Consider the following 15,806-nt stretch of genomic DNA (forward strand, 5'->3'; position numbering starts at 1 on the left):
ATCTCATCAGCAAATCATAGTATCTTTATCTTTTTACCTTGCATTGTTACTCCAGATCTAAACTGTTCTTTAACATCATTAACTGCTAGTTCTAGTAAAGATTAAAAAGTAACAGGGATAGGGAACATCCTTGTCTGACTCTCTTTTTTATTATTGCTTCTTTCTTATGATCTTCGATTATTACTGTTGCAGTTTGGTTCTTGTAAAAATGTTAGCAATTGTTCTTCTATCTCTAGACTTGAAACTAATTTTTTTTAAATGTTTAACATTTTCTTCCAGTGTACTTTATCAAATGATTTTTATAAATCAATAAATGCCATGTATCATGGTTTTTTTTTAATCTTCCTTTTGCTATTAATCTGAATGCTAAAATTTCTTCCCTTATCCTGAAACCAAATTGGTCTTCTCCTACCATGTCTTCCACTCTCCTCTCAATTCTTCTGTACAGAATTCTAGTTAAAATTTTTTATATAAGAGTAGTTAAGCTAATTGTTATGTATTCTTCACATTTATCTGCTCCTGAGTTTCTTGGTATCATATCAGTAACACTCTTTTGAAGTCTGACAAAACTTCCACTTTTTTGTAAATACACCAGTAATCATTATACACCAGTTTGTATAAACTATCTATTGCTTCCTCACCTGCACTGTACAGTAATTCTGCAGGTACCCAGTCTATCTCAGGAGCCTTTCATTCAAATCCTCTCATTTAATTTATTTCCTCTGCATTTTCAATACATTCCATCCACCTATCAACCTTTTCTTTTGTATTATAAATTAGCGTATCATCTTTATGTAACACATTAATAGATTTTAAGTTATGTAGCAGAAAATTCTCCTTAGCTTTCCTGTATGCTCTGCTGTCTATTTTACCAATGATCTTTTCCCTTTCCACTTCTGAACATTTTTCTTTAATCCACTCTTCTTTTGCTAATTTGCACTTCCAGTTTATAGTATTTCTTAACTGTTGATAGTTCCTTTTACATTCATCACTAGCATTCTTATGCTTTCTATGTTCGTCCTTCAGCTGCAATGCATTCTTCGACATCCAAGGTTTTCTACCAGTTCTCTTTGTTCTGCCTAAGTTTACTTCTGCTGAAGAATTTCTTCATAACATTCTCCCATTCTTCTTCTACTACCTTATGTTTTTTACTCAGACCTCTTGCAATGTCCTCCTCAAAAATCTTCTTTACCACCTATTCCTCAAGTTTCTCTAAATTCCATCAATTCATCTGACACCTTTTCTTCAGGTTTTAAACCCCAATCTACATTTTGTTATTACTAAATTATTATTATCAATGTCTGCTGCTGGATATGCTTCGCATTAAAATTTTGTATAACCGTGATATAATCTATCTGATACCTTGCAGTATCACCTGGCTTTTTCCACGTGTATATTCTTCTATTATGATTTTTAAAATGGGTTTGGGCAATTACTAAATTGTACTTTGTGCAAAACTCAATAAGTTGATCCCCTCTTTCAGTTCTTTTGCCCAGCCCATATTCACCCACAATATTTTCTTCCTTGCCTTTTCTGATGCTAGCATTAACTGTTATTAAATTTTCATCCCCCTTTATGTATTTAATTGGTTCATCAATTTCTTCATATACACACTTCATCATCACCATGGGCACTTGTAGGCATATAGACATTAACAATAATTGTTGGCTTAGGTTTTGATTTTATCCTGATTACGATGATTCTATTGCTAAGCTTTTTTAATTATTTTACTCTCTTCCCTACCTTCTTGTTCATTACAAAATCTACTCCTGTCTGCCCTTTATTTGACGCTGAGTTAATTATTCTAAAATTACCTGACCAAAAATTGCTTTCCTCTTACCACCGATCCTTACTAATTCCTATTAGATCTGCATTTAACCTATTCATTTCTCTCTTTAAATTTTCTAACCTACTAACCTTTTTTAGACTTTTAACACTCCATGCTCCGACTTGTAGAATGTTATTTTTTAATTTTCTGGTGATCCCTTCCTTAGTAGTACCCACCCAGAGATCAGAACGGGAGGCTAGTTTACCTCCAGAATATTTTATCAAGGAAGGTAAAAAATAAAAATCTCCATCTTTGTTACATGAAAATGCGCAGAAAGCTACATTTTCTTGGAAAAAAAACAGCTGTAGTTTTCCATTACTTTCAGCTGCTCAGTACTCAGAAGATTGAGTGATGTTGATATGACTGTTGTCATCCTTAGTTACACCCTTAACAACTACTGAAAGAGCTGCTGCCCTCTTTCAGGAATCATTCCTTAGTCTGGCTCTCAACAGATACCTCTCCGATATGATTAACCTTTGTTTCAGTTACTCTGTATCACTGAGTACTGATGCCCCTTCACCATTTGCAAGGTCTCTTTATTTGTAGAGGGAGAAAACATATGTTTCTTGTAAGTTAAGAAAAGCAATGATGATAGAAGAATTTTTGTTTAAAGTCTAGTGCATTTTTTATTTAAGAATTAGTTTATTCTACTGAAAGATTCCTTCCCCTCCCCAGTAATTAGTAATTTGTGACTAAACTTAGTAACTTGTGAATAAGTAGGTAGGTAGTTATAAGCCTTTAGATTATACTCGTATTAAATTGAAATGTTTTATTGATAATTTTATTATTACAGACAGCAGTACTATTGTATTTTGATGTTTATATTTAAATGTATCAGAATATATGTTGGTCCAGGGACTGAAAGCCTATATACTAGCATTTTGCATGCATTGGGCTTTGTTACAAGCAAATTAAAAACATTATCATTTTCTTTATACCTTTTGTGGCTTGGTAATATATATATAAAAAAAAAACAGGTTTTGTAAACTTACTGTAGTATACATAATTGTTGAGTTTTATTCTAAATTATTATTGGTGTTGTGATCTAGGTCTACTTCCTGTTGTATAGCAACTAATAATAGTAGAATCATACATAACTAATATGTGTTATTTATGAATTGTAAACACAACACGCAATTCCAAGAATTTCATTTATTTTTGATCTACTCTAATCATTGTGATGTGAAGAATAATATATCTCACATTGCTTGTAATTATGTTCTAGAAGTGGTTTATTATAGAAACACTTCATTTTATTTAATGAAGTGAATGGCTGTTAGTGATTTATTTTTAGTATTTGTTCTGTTGTTTTCATTTCAGGCTTTGTCTTAAATTCAGTCCTTTAGATTTTTAATATTTTAATAGTTATTTTCTTTTAAAATGCCCAAGTTAGGAGGAAAAGGTAAACTAGTTCATAGTCAGGAGTGGGAAATTGTATTCAATGTTTACAATTTCTTTTTACAAAAAAATGCCGCAACTGGAATAATGAGGAAAACTGAAATGCTGAGTACAGTTGTTCAAACGATAAAATTATCAAAACAAGCGATCCAAAGAATTATAGCAGAAGGGAAATCAATTGAAACAGAGAAGCCATCTGTGTTTGTTTCGCCGAGAAAACTTGTAAATTGCCTCAGTTCTGTGGTACAATTTATATTCATTTGACATGGATGCTTTGAGGCATTTAATAAATAAATTCTATGTAACTGAAAAATGTGTTTCTACTGTGAAGAGAATTATGCAAAAAGCTCGCAGAAGTGAAATTAATCTCAAAGAGAGTGAGATATCTTTAAGGAGAATATTACGTGAAATGGGATTTAGATGGAAAAAACGGAAGAGAAGTGGAAACTGCTGATACAACGGCATGACATTAAATTGCAAAGAATGAAATTTCTACAACAAATTTCCCTATTTCGTGAAGAAGTAAGACTGATTGTATACACAGATGAAACCTACATTAACAGTAGTTATGTGACATACTGACACCCATAGGGGAAGACACCCTCCGCCACTCCCCCTGTTCCTAGCCCTTATGGGCTTTACTGGAGGTCATCTTCGTAACCTCGGCATTTAACATATACAGGTTGCCTCAGCCAGGAGGCCACCTATGCGAATGCCACGATAGTATGCAAAGAGCACTGAATAAACGTTTAAAACTACATTCGTACAAAATAACTGCTGGCCGTCAGTTATACAAACTTATTTTTCTAAACATGTTGAATACTGCTAATGGATTTTGGACTCTAGATATCAAGATCCCTAGATCTCACAACTACATATTTTTAATGTATGAGGAACAACGAATGGATCTGTTAAGAACAGTCCACATTCCCTGGCCAATCTAAAAAATAAAAGTGTAGTGGTTAACAATTCACTTGTTTGCACTGTTTAATTTGTAAATAAATCTATTAATGTAGTCAGTCATTTGCTGCTTTTAAAACATATTTTAAAACATTTTGACATGTGTTCAGACATGTCTGGAAGAAAATGGTAGGCATATTAAACATGTCCTGTAAATAAAAATTAATTGTAGTACGTATTATTCCAGTTTCTATCACTATTACTTGAATATAATAAATTAGTAGTTTGCAAACATTGGTGCACAGTTTCATTTGGGACACATGGTATATTTCCAAAATGGATTACTAAAAAGTCATGAAACCTGGTAAATATACTAATCTATGAAAGTCTTAATTTTTGTTTTGGCTCTGATTTGACAAGGGTTTTGGCTCTACCCAAAATTATTGTTTTTTATATTTTGATTAATATTTCTGAACTATTTTAACCATTTAACACCAAATTAGATTGAAGTATTTCTGTGCATGACATCTTAATTATAATAAGGTCCTTATGGACAGATGGATAAGGTGGTACTCAACTTCACATATTAGGTTTTCCTAATATCAATAAACGGATTTTCTATTAAATGTTGCTAATGCTTCATAGTCTCCAAAAGAGTAACATGCTGAAGGTCATAGTTATAGTTACTTTAAAAAAAACAGTTTCATTCTTTTATAATATGATGGCAAAAAAATCAAGTTAGTTTTATTTTGTTTTTTGAAATATTAAATTTGTATTTTTTTGCAAAAACATTTTTGCACTTATTTTGAACGCAAGGCTGAATTAAAAATTACATAATGTCAACATGCAATATTCGCTGCCCTCTAGTACATAGTGAAATATCACCAGAATCTTTAGAAATGGTCCGCAAAAATTGATTTCTGATTAGAAACATGCTAGAAATCCATTTCTAATCATTTTCCAAAGTGTTTTTTTATTAGATTGATTATCTAAAATCATTTTCATTTTGTATTTTATAGTTGATTTGATCAATTTTAAATAATCCTATCAAGAAAAAAAATTGGAAAAGTTTTTGCCAACTTGTATTTCTCATGGTTATTGTACCTGAGGGTCCTGTATAAAACTGTATGGAAACATCTCTTTGCATATATCTTTATTTGGAATATTTCTAGTTTGCAACCATTCTAATAGCATTTACTTTCTACAATTTGAGTGCAGAACCTGGTGTAATTTTTTATTATGGATGCATTCTTGAAAACCAAAACTGAATGAGGTGTAAGATTTGAAATCAATTTTGTTTTCAGCCATTTTTCATAGTTATTGGCATTTATGTCATCATGATAATCACCTTGTTTCTAACCCGATTTGAATATTAAAAGAGCATTAGGGACTTCTCCAGTTTCACCTTCGGCTAGCACCATTATCAATCTCTGTCCTTTCGATATGGGTATCTTGTAACCATGAACAGAGTCATCAATGCAATCAAAACTTTTTCTGCGAGTTGAATAAATGTAGCACTTGTCAGAAAAAATAATTACTCGGCCATCATTTCTACCACCTCTGTAAATTTTGAAAATAATTTACGCATTTTAAATTAATGTCGCGTTTTTCCACTAACAACTTTCTGTTATCATCAGTCTGTTTCCACCTAAAACCTATATTCCATAAAATTCTCCTTAAAGTTTCACGCATAAATTCGAAATCTAAATATTTATGTTCTGTTTTCAAAACTGCTAACAAGGTATTTAACTTCGGTAACTTTTTACGGCGTATATGAAAATTATACATGATGTTCCTTAATGCACATCTTTGAAAAACATCGATACTAACTTTTTCTTTATTCTTTTTCGAGATTATCCTGGTGTAGTGAAACTTTCATTTTCACGAAGTTTATTTTTTCAGTTACAGTTTTTCACATCATGTGAAGTAATAGGCCACATAAATCGGCAACGCAAGCTTGTTTTTGAACACTACATATCGTTTTGAACGTAACATAATCGGGATTTTCTTCTGAAATTTTTATTTAGATATTCATTATAATATATTTAGTCTGGTTTCTAATAGCTACTCACCGTCCCAATCTACAATTAGATCTTGGTTGAGGCATTACACACCATAATTATAACTGAAAATACACCAACTGCGGAAGTAGTATTGAAAATACTGTATTCTACACTGTGAAAGGAGTATTGATTAATTCTGTTTTACCAAAAGGCAATACTATTTTATTACAATCAAGCGAAGCACTAGACAGGAATACTACCGAAGGTCGCCTTTCTCCTCTACAAACATACAAATTGTTCTACTTCGCATCGTTGTGCTTTTTTTTTACCTCCGGGGCCACCGTTGTAGCGTGTGTGAAAATGCCACCCCTGATCGGGATTCGAACCCGGGACCTCTGGATCGTTGTGTTTACGTTAAGATAACTTTGACGCTCTCTAACCGATGAATTTGTCAAAACAGGCCAATAGAAAGGTCGTCACGGTCTGCTGATGTTACTGTCAGACTGCTTATTTCCTTTGAAGGTTGGATGAAGTCGTTGATATATTCCATACGCATTGTCACACAAGAACAAATAAGAAAATATATCATAGAAGCTGCAGTAATTATTAAGAATAATTCTGATCGTATGAAATTGTTGGAGAAGCCCGTTGAATTCGTTGTGCTGTTGGTAAATTCAACAATGGTTGTCACATCAATCAACTACTTCGAATGTATGTTAAGACCTATAATTATATGTATGAATTTCGGTAATAAACCATAATGAGATATTTTAAAATTTAATGTTTTATTCTGCTTTGTATATTTTGAGAAAAAAATTTAATTTTGATGAAACAATTTTTAGCATAACACTTTTCTGTTAAATGTTATGTTTTTCTGCCACATTTTTGTTTGTTTTGTTTTGAATTAGTCAAACTTGTCAGTTTGTATTTGTTTTCTATTTACTTTACATCAGATTCCTCAAAATTAGATTTTCTATGAATTTTTTTGCTGAAATTTTAATCTTTTTGTCGACAAGTTAATTTACGGCAAACTCAAAAAAGCGTTTTTCACTTTTTCGAGGTGTATTTTTTTGTATTGCAGCAATGTTCTCAAAAACTATTGAAGATTAAATTTGGTACTTGTTTTACCTTTTCTTTTGCAAAAAAAAAATATAGAAAACCATCAAATTTTTACTTTAACCTAGGTTTAAAGGATTTCAATATGACTTCATTTTTGGAGCAGAAATACCGTCAGGGACGATTAAATGTTTGCTACGCCATTCAAAAAAAATAGACTCTCCCAGAATAATTGGCCTCGACAGATCCAGGAAAGAATAAAAGTGGTTAAAGGTCATATTGATGCATAAAAATAATAAATATATATAATAATAAGCAAATAAGTGGAAATAGTAACTTTGGTTGGCTAAATAATATTTTGTCATTTCGAGGATTGTTGTATTTGCATGGGGCTTAGGTTCCTTGTAGCATTATATCGAATACCTTGCTCAATTTTTATCTAATTTATGACTTGTTTTCTTTTCAGCTCAATAAAAAATATTCTGTGAAGATGTACAATATTCTGTTTATTTAATTATTGTGGTTTATTTAATAATCATTTTACGTTGTAATAACTATGACTGTATTGTTCAAGGTTATAGACATTGTGGTTTAATAATAATTATCTTTTTTCTTTATAAAAAGCGATGTATACATATATTAATGTAGGATATCACAATCTTCTTTTTGTTTACGAGATAATTACGGGTCAATGAAGGTCAACGTATTAGCTGCCCATTGTATATTAAAATCAATTTGGGTGCGCTGTTAACTGAAGTCAAGGGAAAAACCGGTTTCGTTGTCTTTTCCTCACTTAGTGCAGTTGTAGTGTTGCTTTCACTGTTAAAAGGTGTTTAATTTCCTTGTGAAAATGCATCCACTAATGCTAAATTTCATTTTATTTTTTATGATATGCTTTGTCACTGCAGAAGAGCCGTACAAAGTCCCGCCGGCGTTAATTGAAGTTTTGGATCCTAAAGGCCTTCGAGTCTCAATACCAGGTAATTTCGATTTATATCTCAACCTTTTTTTTGTCTGTATCAGTTTTAATTTTATAATAAAATTGTAAAATAGTCATTTATTGAAAAATTAATTATATGAGACTAATTATAGAAAAATAGTTTTAACCGACCGTCTAAATCGATATTTAATCCAAAATACAAATCATAATAATATTAAATCGTTATCCTTCTACCTTGAATTTAACAGTTCTACAATTACAATCTTTTATAGTTACAAAAGCATTTGAGGTTGTTTATAGTAATATTTTGTTAAGGTGTTACTTTAATCTGCTTAATTATAAATTTCTATGACATATTCCGAATATATTTTTTATGTCGTAGAATAGTTACGATACAATTTTTACTTCCTTGTACGAAGTAAAGGAAGCTCAACCAAAAAACCTTTATATCAGTGTTGTTCAGATTACAGAGAATTCAGATAAGCATGATAAAATCCTCTTTCAAAAAACCAAAAAAAAAACCTTTAAATTGTTCAAACATTGTATCTTAGAGAAGATTTTAATTAGTAACATATGTAAAGAAAATCTCTTTCTTTATGTAATATCTATTCCATTTTTTACAGAAATAAAAGTGTGTGATGCTTAATGTATATTCAAACTATAAACAAAATTTGGGGTCCAAAAAACAAATTTTTAATGTTTATCGTAAAATAACTTTCTTAAATAAGTAATAAATGCATAAACGTTTTCAACAAAACTTATAGAAATTTAATTCTTAAAAAAGTGATGTAATCAACATCTATGAACACTGAACACAATGTTTTCAAATTCGTTTTTATTGAAAACCAAACATAACTAAACAGTTATGAAAGTTGAATACTGCAAATGAATATTCAAATTATAGGCCTAATTCTCTCAAAATAATTTAAACCGTTCATTTAAATATTCCACATTATTTTTCATTTAAATTATTTAATTTGATAAACTTACAGTGAGTATTACATTAGCTGCTCGAAATGTCCACCTCCACTGGCAATACACATTTCAGCGCGACGATTTAAGGACGCCGCTGCTTTCTACAACATTCGTGGGCTGTTTTTTATTTCTTAGGAGGCAACCATGATTAGTTGTAAAATTTCACGTTCATTGTTGGATATTTGAGCATACACTAATGACTTCAAATCAGGGAATCTGGCTGGCCACGCTATTTGTCCTCCTCGGCCAATCCACTTATTTGAGGATGTTCCATTAAAATGCTGAGTTACACGGCGATCAAAATGTGCTGGGGGTCCGTCATGTTGGAAATACATAACTCTTCGCATTACCAGTGTGGAACATCCTCTGAAAGTACAGGAAGTTCGTTTTGAAGAAAATTTAAGATAGGCCTCCCCATACAGTCGACGGTTAAAGACGAAGGTCCGATCAGAATATTTCCTACTACACCGCAACAGACATTTATCGAAAACTGACATTGGTAGTTTGATTCTGAGGTGGAGTGCGGATTGATGTCATTCCAAATATGATTGTTTCTTGAACTGTTTACGCCATTACCTGTAAATGTTACTTCATCACAAAAAACTATTTAAGTTTCTAATACATTGTTATGCAGTAACCAATGGCAGAAATTAGTTCTCTGATTGTAATGACGTTCTTCTAGACATTGTACTCGGTGAAGATGGTATGGATAAAGATGTTCAAGGCGTAATGCTCTCCATATGCTAATATGCGGAATATGTACACGCGCAGATAATCTTCGTACAACTTGTTGAATGACTTCGCTGTATCATAGGCAATAACTGTTCGTGACTGTTGCGTTCCCGTTCATAATGTAACGCAAATGACCCACGTTTTCTCAATTTTCTGTGAGTATCTGTAAATACCTGTCTCTTGGGAATAGTTCGATTAGGAAATCGTATACGATATTCCTCAACAGCTTCATAAGCATTACCATTGCAGAACCCGTAGACAAGTTTTTCTATTTACATATTCTCGTTCGTAAATTTATACGGCATTTTTCAATGTTATTACAAAACAACATTAACTTAAAGAACACAATAAAATTAAATAAAAAAATGAAATAAATATAAACCTTATTACACCAAAAATACTTTACCTAACAATTGCTACTCAGCATCTTTTCTCAGTATTATTTCACTTTGAACTTCATACCGCAGTTGTTGCAGTATGAAGTTCAAAGTATGATGTTTTGTTTTTAAACAATAAATGTCCCAGTTTTAAATTACAGTAAATAGGTTTACAGTATTTCATCATAAAAGTATAGATGACTTATATGCAGTTTCAAAGAAAATAATTTATTTGAATAATTCTAAATTACATTCACATTTCATCACATTGTTCAATATAATAGAATTTATTAGTTTTTTTTTTTTTTTAAGTAAATTTTCTATATAACTATGTATTTCTTTTCCTGTGTTTTGGGGCGCAGTTAGTTAAAACTAATGTATAGAATATACTGATAAATATGAAGTAATGCACAATCTATTTATGTATCTTGTAACAAATAACTAAAATAAAATTTATATATAAAACACATGTAAAATCTAAAAAAATATATGCATTTTTTCCTTTTGCAGATCATGAGGGTATTACATTATTTGCTTTTCATGGTAATGTCAATGAAGATTTTGAAATGGGTCGTGAAGCAGGACAAATGGCTCAAGATGTTCTAAGAAAAAAAAATGGTCGTTGGACATATATAAATAGAGATATCAGACTGAAAAATGGTGATATCCTTTATTATTGGCTGTATGTAATCAAAGATGGATTAGGATACGAGAGGCTTTTTCAGAGTTATACAGTTGGTAAGAATCAGTTTAAGTATCTTTACATTTGACGAGAGGCATAATGATAACAGTTTATTACTGGTGGTATTTAATTTCAATGTGTGACTGGGAGTGACCTTTGCTTTTTGTTTCTTTTATTGGTTGTAATAACTATTGAATAAAAATACGACAGGTACTCATTTTTAAAGATTGTCCAAAAATCCTATCATTTTTTTATAGCACAGTGTACCTAAATCTTTGAAGATTAATGTTTTTGAAATGCATGAATTTCTATTAATATAAGATTTATTGATTAATCATAACAAAATGGGGTTAAACTTAAAAAAAAACATCTGTCACCCATTTAGTAAAGAATAATGCTTAAAAGATATATAAAAAAAATTTGCATCAAATTGAGTTTTTATAAATTATATTTAGAGTGAATGTAATACAACTACTATATTATATAGATATTAAAAGAATGAATCTACTACAAATGAATTTACTGCTTGAATTACTACAGATGAGGGAACTGATCATTGAAAAAATATTTTTGAAACATATTTCTATGTAATATTAAGTGGTTATTTAAAACAATTTTTAAAGATAAATAAAGATTATAAAGGTCCATTTTCATAGTAATAAAGAGTTACCAAATTAAATATCTCTGGAAAATATACACAGGAAAAAATTTATCACTAGATTCTAGATATGACTTTTCAGCTACACATGTAAGATCTAAACTGCATTTTTGTTTTAAACATAATTATATTTTATTAATATGTCTGTAAAATATCTCTCATTAATATTCTCAAAGAATTCTTACTGGTTAGGTAGCATTATCCATAGCTATCAGTTAGCAAATTTTCTTGTATCTGTTCGAAATTATATTGGCTAGGTAAAGATTTATTATACTATTAAGTAGTATTCTAAATCACTTTATCAACCAAAACACAAAATTTTTGGTAGAAGTCTTATCCATTTGTACAGTTTAATCTGGATCCCAGAGTTAAAGTTTAGACCCTGAATTAAAATTTTTAGTATAACCTCTGAATTACGCCAACTATAATAAAATATAATTATTTGAAATGCTGTATTACAAATGATGCAAGTAACAACTTGCATTATTATTTTTACAGATGTAGATTTTACTCTCCCAATTACTAGTGAGTTGAGAGAAAATAATATTTGTTTCTTATATAAATTCTACTCGTGTAAAATTAAAAATATGATTCGTTTGTTTTTTTTTTTTTAGGATCTGATACCATTGTATTTAAAGTAGATACTAACATTCCACCAGATACTCCTACTCCACCAGGTACTCCTGCTCCACCAGATACTCCTACTCCACCAGAAGCTCCTAAACCAATAGACCCTCCAGTTAAAGCGTGTGAGAAATCTGAGACAATAATGAATGGAAAGAATCAGTGTAGAGGATCGCTTATATTTCATTCACAGTTTACACAAAGCATAAGTAAAGACTGGAGTCACATCGTTCAAATTGGAGGTGATTATGTGAGTATATACATAATGTGTGTATATGTTACTTGTACATACATAAACTATACAGCATCTTACTATATAATATCGCACGTTAAATGTTAGCATAACAAATATTAAATTACACAGCAATTATACATGTGAAAAGCTATTGAAATAATAAATACAAATGATGGTGACATAACAAACATAGAATTCATAAACTCCAAAATATAAACAATATCACTTAAGTTCTTTTGATTATAATAAAACCATTAAGAATAAATATAAAAAAAGTAGTGTAATAATTTATTTTTCAGGAAATATATTCAGAATGCATGATGCTGAAGCTTTATTAGTTCCTGTTAATTACATTTTATTCACTGTTATGAAAGTGTTTACTTATTACCAAATATGCATAGCATAAAGCAATATGAAATTAGTGTATAAAGGCATCTAAACAAGTAGTGTTTTTCTTACAGTAAGCAATTTGGTATAAGTTTACATTTTCTACTGATTGTATGTGACATTCTAAGTAACATTTTTTTACTACAAAAAACTGAGGAAGATTAAGAAAGAGCTAGATGAAAGAGATTTTTCATATGATAATTCATTAGTTGTCAGTATAAACTATTATGTTATTAACATCTTCATATTTACTTTTATATCTGTTTTCTATTTCAGGAAGATGAGTTTGTTGTATTCGATAGCAATTTAACTAATTCATTTATAAAATCAAATTGCTTAGTAATAAAACCAACATTACTGGATGATGAGCACGGTAAAGATTTTTCACTGAGTGGACCTCTTGATTTATCATCTCGGTCAGTGATTTTAAAGTGTTTATTTGTAGTTCTGATTTATAATAATTTTATTTTAAGTAAATATTAACATATCTATTATTAAAAAGATTGGGATTATATGGCTTTTTCAGATCTATGATTAAATATTTTTTGGACAGCCTTTATAAATATCACAATTAAAACCACATATTTTATGATCTTGATTTTTATTTTTACATTTATAAATGCATTTTAGGCTAAATTCCAGCTTGGTTTAAGATATACCTTTTGTCTTCAGGTATTTGATAAGGATGGTGATTTTCATACAAATTATAGTTAAATGTTCTAAAACGATAAATAACTTGCTATTAAACTAACAGAACTTGGACAAGACTTTTATGTGTTAATTATTAGTGATATCTGTCAAAAAAGTGTAGGAAATCCACTTAATATGTTATATCTACTCGTATGTTGTATTTGTTCATTTATATGTTGATTTTGTCAAATTTAGTGATTTTTAACATGTTGAATGAATAACATAGATTGAATATATTATTCATATAAGGGTTTATGAATAATAACCCATCTTAAAGATTTTTAAGATGGGTATCATTAACAAAATAAATCTAGCAGAAATTTCATGACAAAAGTGCACATCATTAACATCTTTGGAAGAACGGGTTTCGTTACTTTCAGTCATCATCATGTTAAAGTAATATATTTTTTAATGCTGTTAGTGAAATTTTATTTTTAATAAGTATTTTATTATATCAATTTCCTGTAACATCTGGTGCACTACGCATATTTAAACACAACCATAATATAAACATATGTTTGTGATAAAGTTTTTATTAAATACACATATTTCAATCTAATTACATATTTTTTAACATACACTGTAACCTTTTTCTTTTCTTTTATACTGTAACAGGAGCTAGTTATCTCTGATAGATCTGACTCAAAGGTTCTAAGCCTTGGTTTTTAATTCAGTCAGAGTTATTAATATCATATTAATCTATTCTTGCTCATCATCCAATAAGCTTCCATTGGGTGCCAGTAGAATTGACACCGAATGAAGTTGTGTTGGTAATTTATCTTCCTATGTTATTGGTATTACACTTGCCTGTAGAGTTACATCCTTCCTTCATTCAACTGCAGTTAGTTTAGTCTTCATTATTTCTTGATTTACACGTAAATTTCTTTTTCTGAAACTTAATTTTCTTATTTAAAGGTGATCTACGCTTACAGTTTAAATTACAGTTTTTATTTATTGCTTATATTCTTATTAAAAGAATTTACTTCTCAGTTTAAGAAACAGTCGATACAAATCCCTAATTTTTTATTTTGCCTTTTTATCATAGCCTGTAAAGAAACAATGTTTTCATATTTTTCCCTTTTTTTAAGTTATTATGTTCTACAACTTTATAAGTTCCTTCTTATTTTTCAATAGACTGATAATATTTGTTACATTTTGGAAAACTACTTATGGGTGTTCATTTCTTGACCATGAACAGAATATTGAGGTTTAAAGCCTGTTGTGAAAAGAGATATTAAATAATACTATGCTGTAAGACTATAATGAAATAAAATACATTTATCTCAGTTACTACCACATATGTTATGTGGAATACACAGTTAGAATATGAAAAAGATGAACAATGATAAGTAGTTAATATAAACATCATTGGGCACATGATTTAAGAAAATGTTATTAGTCAGTATTAATGGATGGTTGTAATTATTTATGTTTAGTCTTTGCTTAAGTTATTATCATCACTATGTTCATATCAATAAATATGATTGATATAAATGTAAATAATCTGCTAAATGATAAACTCTAAATACCTAGAAATAAATACTTTGTGTTCATAAAAAAAATTTAATATTTTTATTTATTTTACAAAAGTAATCAGTAATTATATGATAGTATATAGTATAGTATAGTAGAGTATAGTAGTATTATATGATAGTATAGTATAGTAGGACTTTCAACATCCAAAAGAAATCCAAGTATTTCAAATGCCAGGTTTTAACATTGGTCTTTGAAGTCTTTCAAGATGTATCTACATAACAATACATTCTAAATTACAGTAGTCTGTATTATGGTAATAATATTTTAATGTCTAAAGTAAATATTTTGTGACAGAGTTAGAATATTTTGTAACTCTAATCTTACCTAAGGTAAGGGACTTGCTTCAAGTGGAGTTTATATTTATATCATATCATAATTCAAAAGACACTATTGTAAGTGACTTTACTTTTTGAAAAGTAAAATTTCTAAAATAATATTAAATAAGGGTGTTATTACATTATTCACAAATAAAATAACCAGAGATTGTTCATATTTAAGATTGGATCATATTTAAACAGTTTATTTTTTTCCTATTAGCTGTACATCTAGTACTCCATGTTTTATGAAACGTACAGTTGGTAAAAATATTCTTCCACCTGTGGTGTCAGGAAGGCTATCAACACAAAATAGTTTTTCGTTTCTCTACGGAGTTGTTGAGGTTAAAGCGAAATTACCTCATGGTGACTGGGTTGTTCCAGGTAAAATCAAAACATTACAATATTTTAATTTTAAATATTTTATACTTCTAAGAATTATGAGTTTACATTACAGGTTTTTTTCTAAGA

The 15,806-nt window shown here is 29.7% G+C and overlaps 1 protein-coding gene across 1 annotated transcript in view; it reads left to right on the plus strand.

Moving 5' to 3' along the window:
* Positions 1 to 7,911: 7,911 nt before the first annotated feature.
* The window catches only part of LOC142326257 (beta-1,3-glucan-binding protein-like), a 32,550-nt gene continuing 24,655 nt past the window's right edge, over positions 7,912 to 15,806 (plus strand). Inside the window, exons 1-5 of the mRNA XM_075368576.1 lie at positions 7,912 to 8,165; positions 10,720 to 10,947; positions 12,164 to 12,423; positions 13,072 to 13,211; positions 15,559 to 15,719. Of these exons, the coding sequence (XP_075224691.1) occupies positions 8,036 to 8,165; positions 10,720 to 10,947; positions 12,164 to 12,423; positions 13,072 to 13,211; positions 15,559 to 15,719 (919 nt within the window). The 5' untranslated portion in view covers positions 7,912 to 8,035. The remainder of the gene's footprint in view (positions 8,166 to 10,719; positions 10,948 to 12,163; positions 12,424 to 13,071; positions 13,212 to 15,558; positions 15,720 to 15,806) is intronic.

Source organism: Lycorma delicatula, chromosome 6, assembly GCF_047948215.1.
Source record: "Lycorma delicatula isolate Av1 chromosome 6, ASM4794821v1, whole genome shotgun sequence".
Lineage (NCBI taxonomy): Eukaryota > Metazoa > Arthropoda > Insecta > Hemiptera > Fulgoridae > Lycorma > Lycorma delicatula.